General features: G+C 46.2%; 1 protein-coding gene across 1 annotated transcript; it reads left to right on the top strand.

The window, feature by feature from the left end:
• The first annotated feature begins 642 nt into the window (after positions 1 to 642).
• Positions 643 to 1,866, top strand: LOC128745855 (uncharacterized). Its single transcript, XM_053842926.1, has one exon. The coding sequence runs from the start codon at positions 643 to 645 to the stop codon at positions 1,864 to 1,866; it is 1,224 nt and encodes a 407-aa protein (XP_053698901.1).
• Positions 1,867 to 3,854: the final 1,988 nt, after the last annotated feature.

The following is a 3,854-nucleotide window of genomic DNA, read 5'->3' as shown; positions in this document are numbered from 1 at the left end:
CACTCATTACAGGTACCACGTCGTGTGATTTGCATCCAACATGCCTCTCGCATCAATCTGCACGGCTACAGTGATGCTTCTGAACGAGCGATGGGTGCCTGCGTCTACATTCGGGCTATAGACAAGTGCGGCAATACATCATCGCATTTGCTGTGTGCGAAATCCAAAACGGCGCCGATTGGGAATGGACGAACAACGTTACCCCGATTGGAATTGTGTGCGGCTGTGATTTTGGCATGACTAATAGCGAACGTGACGAAGGCAAATCCTATACCTTTCCACGAGGTTCGAGCTTTTTCGGATTCAACGGTTGCACTGGCATGGATCCATAGCGGCGCTTCAAGGTGGAAAACATTTGTCGCCAACCGGGTGGCCGAGATCACCACACTCCTACCAGCAATCAACTGGCATCAGACACACACAACAACCCAGCCGATGTGATCTCACGTGGGGCATATTATACTGCCAGAGCAATTGATCAATAATTCGCTTTGGTGGCATGGCCCAAGCTGGAGCGAATCATCCTATACCGACGAAGCTACCTCTACACTCGACGTCACCCAGCAGCGACAGGTGGAAAGGGAACAACGATCGACTGCAGTGGCATATTTGGTTGTGTACGAAAACCAATTTCTTGAAGATATGCTATCCCGATACTACTCGAATCTCACAATTCTACTACGCATCATAGCGCGTATGCTACGATTTCCACATCGAGAGCAGAGAGTAACCGATCGTCTAACACCACAAGAGATCAAGAGCGCCATGCAAGTCTACATACGCCACGTACAGAGCCAGCATTACCAGAAGGAAATCAATCAGCTAGAACGCAATGGAGAGGTAAATCTCAGCAGCTCACTTCGCCAGCTAAAACCATATCTGGACGATCAGCATCTCCTCAGGGTGGGCGGTAGGCTGCAGCTCTCAGAGCTCAGCTACGGTACGAAACATCCAATCTTGCTGCCGCGCAACTCACTTCTCACCGCACTCATTCTCCATCACGAGCATCACGAGCAGCTTCACTGTGGTCCGCAATCATTGCTGACTGCTGTACGACGACGTTTTTGGATTGTTGGAGGAACGAGTGCTGCCCGCAAGACTTGTCGAGCCTGCGTCGAATGTGTACATGCGAAGCCAGCACCCTTGCATCAACTAATGGGACAGATACCTAGCGATCGCCTGACACCGAATTCCCCCTTCTCCATTACCGGCATCGATTATGCCGGGCCAATCAATATCATTAGTCGCCGTACACGGGGCGCTACATCTAGCAAAGGCTACATCGCACTGTTCGTGTGCTTTTGCATCCGCGCAGTGCATCTTAAAGCAGTTTCGGATCTCAGCACATCCGCATTCATCGCTGCTTCCACACGCTTTAGCAGCCGATATGGATTGCCAAGCAGACTCTGCTCGGACAACGCTACCAACCTTCGGGGAGCTGCCCGAAAATTCCGTGAGCTGTACCAACACATCAACGAAGCCGAGCAAGACGATAAGGTGGTAGACTTCTTCTCAAACAAAGGAATTGAGTGGAAGTTCATTCCTGCACGATCGCCGCACCACGGTGGCCTCTGGGAGGCAGGAATAAGGGTGACGAAGGGGTTCCTGAGCAAAATCGGTGGCGATGCTCGTTTCACTTTCGAAGAGTTGAGTACCGTACTCGCTCAAGTGTCGGCCTGTATGAACTCCCGGCCAATCTCTCCACTCTCCAGTGACCCGAGCGATCCTCAACCTCTCACAGCGGCCCATTTTCTCGTCGGTCGCCCGCTTCGTGCCGTGCCCGAGATCAATCAGTTGGAACGTAACATCGGATCCCTAACCAGATGGGAACACGTAGGGGAATTGTGTATAACGTGCCCCCCCTGACCAATGTGCCCCCCCGATTCGTTATTCGCTAAGCAAACGAAATCAAAATGCAAAACCACCCAGAAACCATAGTATTTGATGGAACTAGCCTACTATGCAAGTATGACAGTTGTCACATGCTGTAAAAACAAAACAAAAATAAATTTGTTTTTGAGCAGCTTCCGATGTAACTTTTGGCGTTATTTCCATAAGCTATTTTCTTGTCAAAATCTGTAAATAACCGGTTGTTGCGATTCGATTGCGTAAAGTGAACTTCAAAAACACATCCCTGCCAAAAATAACGGTATGAAACGCTTGATTTGCTTTAGCATTTAATAAGCTTTTGCTTCCGCAGGACTGTCGGTTGTTTTATGCTGACGATACAAAAATCTTTAGAGTCATCACGTGCCAAAGCGACTGCGTGGAACTACAGGAATACCTGAATTCTTTTGTGAGCTGGTGTGCAACAAACTGTCTAACTTTAAGTATAGACAAGTGCAACATAATTTCGTTTCACCGAAAGCGTAGGCCAATCGAACATAACTACACTATTTCGGGCCACTGTCTCCACCGTGTGCAATGTGTCAAAGACCTGGGAGTGCTGCTAGATAACGAGTTAACATTCAGGAGCCACTACGAAAGTATCATCTCAAGAGCTAACCGCCAGCTAGGATTTATTTTCAAAATTGCCGATGAGTTTCGTGATCCTCTCTGCCTTAAATCGCTCTATTGCTCTCTTGTGAGATCGATCCTAGAAACTAATTCTGTTGTTTGGTGCCCATTTCACGCCAACTGGTGCAACAGAATAGAAACGGTGCAGAAGAAATTTATCCGCTACGCGCTTCGCCATTTGCCTTGGAGTGACCCGCTGAACTTGCCATCATACGAAGATCGCTGCCGACTTCTTGGTATTCAGCCTTTGGAGTTGAGACGACGAATTGCTCAAGCTGTCTTCGCTGCGAAGCTTCTATCCAACCACGTAGACTGTCCTTCGCTACTGGAGCAGTTGGACATATATGCTCCTGTTATGCAGTTACGTCAAAGGAATTTTCTGTACCTAGAGCAGCGGAACCGCCAATTTGGCGCTCATGAACCTGTCAGAATTATGTGCCAACGTTTCAATGAAGTGTTTGAGTTATTTGACTTCAATGTTTCAGTTCATGTTTTTCGAGAGCGACTAGTCAATGTTTTCAATAGAAGCCAGAATTATTTTATTCATTAAGACAAACAGTCAGATGGATTTTTTGAAATAAATAAATAAATATTTTCAAATAAGTAAAAGCAGGCCAATATGCCCCACTTGCGGTGGTGCAATTTGCCCCCCTGCAAATGTGGCTATAAACATAGGTAAACAGGTCTAAGTTGAAGCCAATTGTCATTATTTAATTCAATTAGTATTGTAGAGCAATCGTGGTGGGAATAATTTATTACCAACAGGGATGGCACCTCCTCAGAAGAAAAAAAGAGAAGAGAAAAATTCAAACTGTGCTCAGTCTTCAACACGATTTATTCTGCTCCGTTTCATTTTAACTGTGCTCTTTCTTGCTGAACGCAGTTGTATGAGCAACCGTACACTGTGCTACTCATTGAGAAGAATGTTAATACACTTTGAATACGTTGTGCGATGCGCTGACGTATGACAACTACGGGTAGTTTTAACATGGGTAGTGCGTTGAGAAAAAACGACGATTGTCAGTAGCGGTCATTGCCATCAGAAAAATATTAATCCATTAATGCAGTTGAATCATGATTCTTACATTTAGTATATTCAGTTGAGTTTGGCTGCCCGTGAACGCAACTGCATCATATGGTCATCATGTCACAACGGCAATAGTGCGAAAAATGTTATTTAGATATGGCAACATTTGAATTCCCATACATTTGCTTCTTGACGCGCACCAACAGGAAAGTCCCATTATAAACAAAGGCAATTCTCCGCTAAGATTCAAAATTTAACGACTTTTGATTGTCTTGACGCCTCTGAGTCTATAGTTGCTGTAGGCGCGCCG

This window comes from Sabethes cyaneus, chromosome 1 (genome assembly GCF_943734655.1).
Source record: "Sabethes cyaneus chromosome 1, idSabCyanKW18_F2, whole genome shotgun sequence".
NCBI lineage: Eukaryota > Metazoa > Arthropoda > Insecta > Diptera > Culicidae > Sabethes > Sabethes cyaneus.
This window is presented reverse-complemented; position numbering and strand designations above follow the sequence as displayed.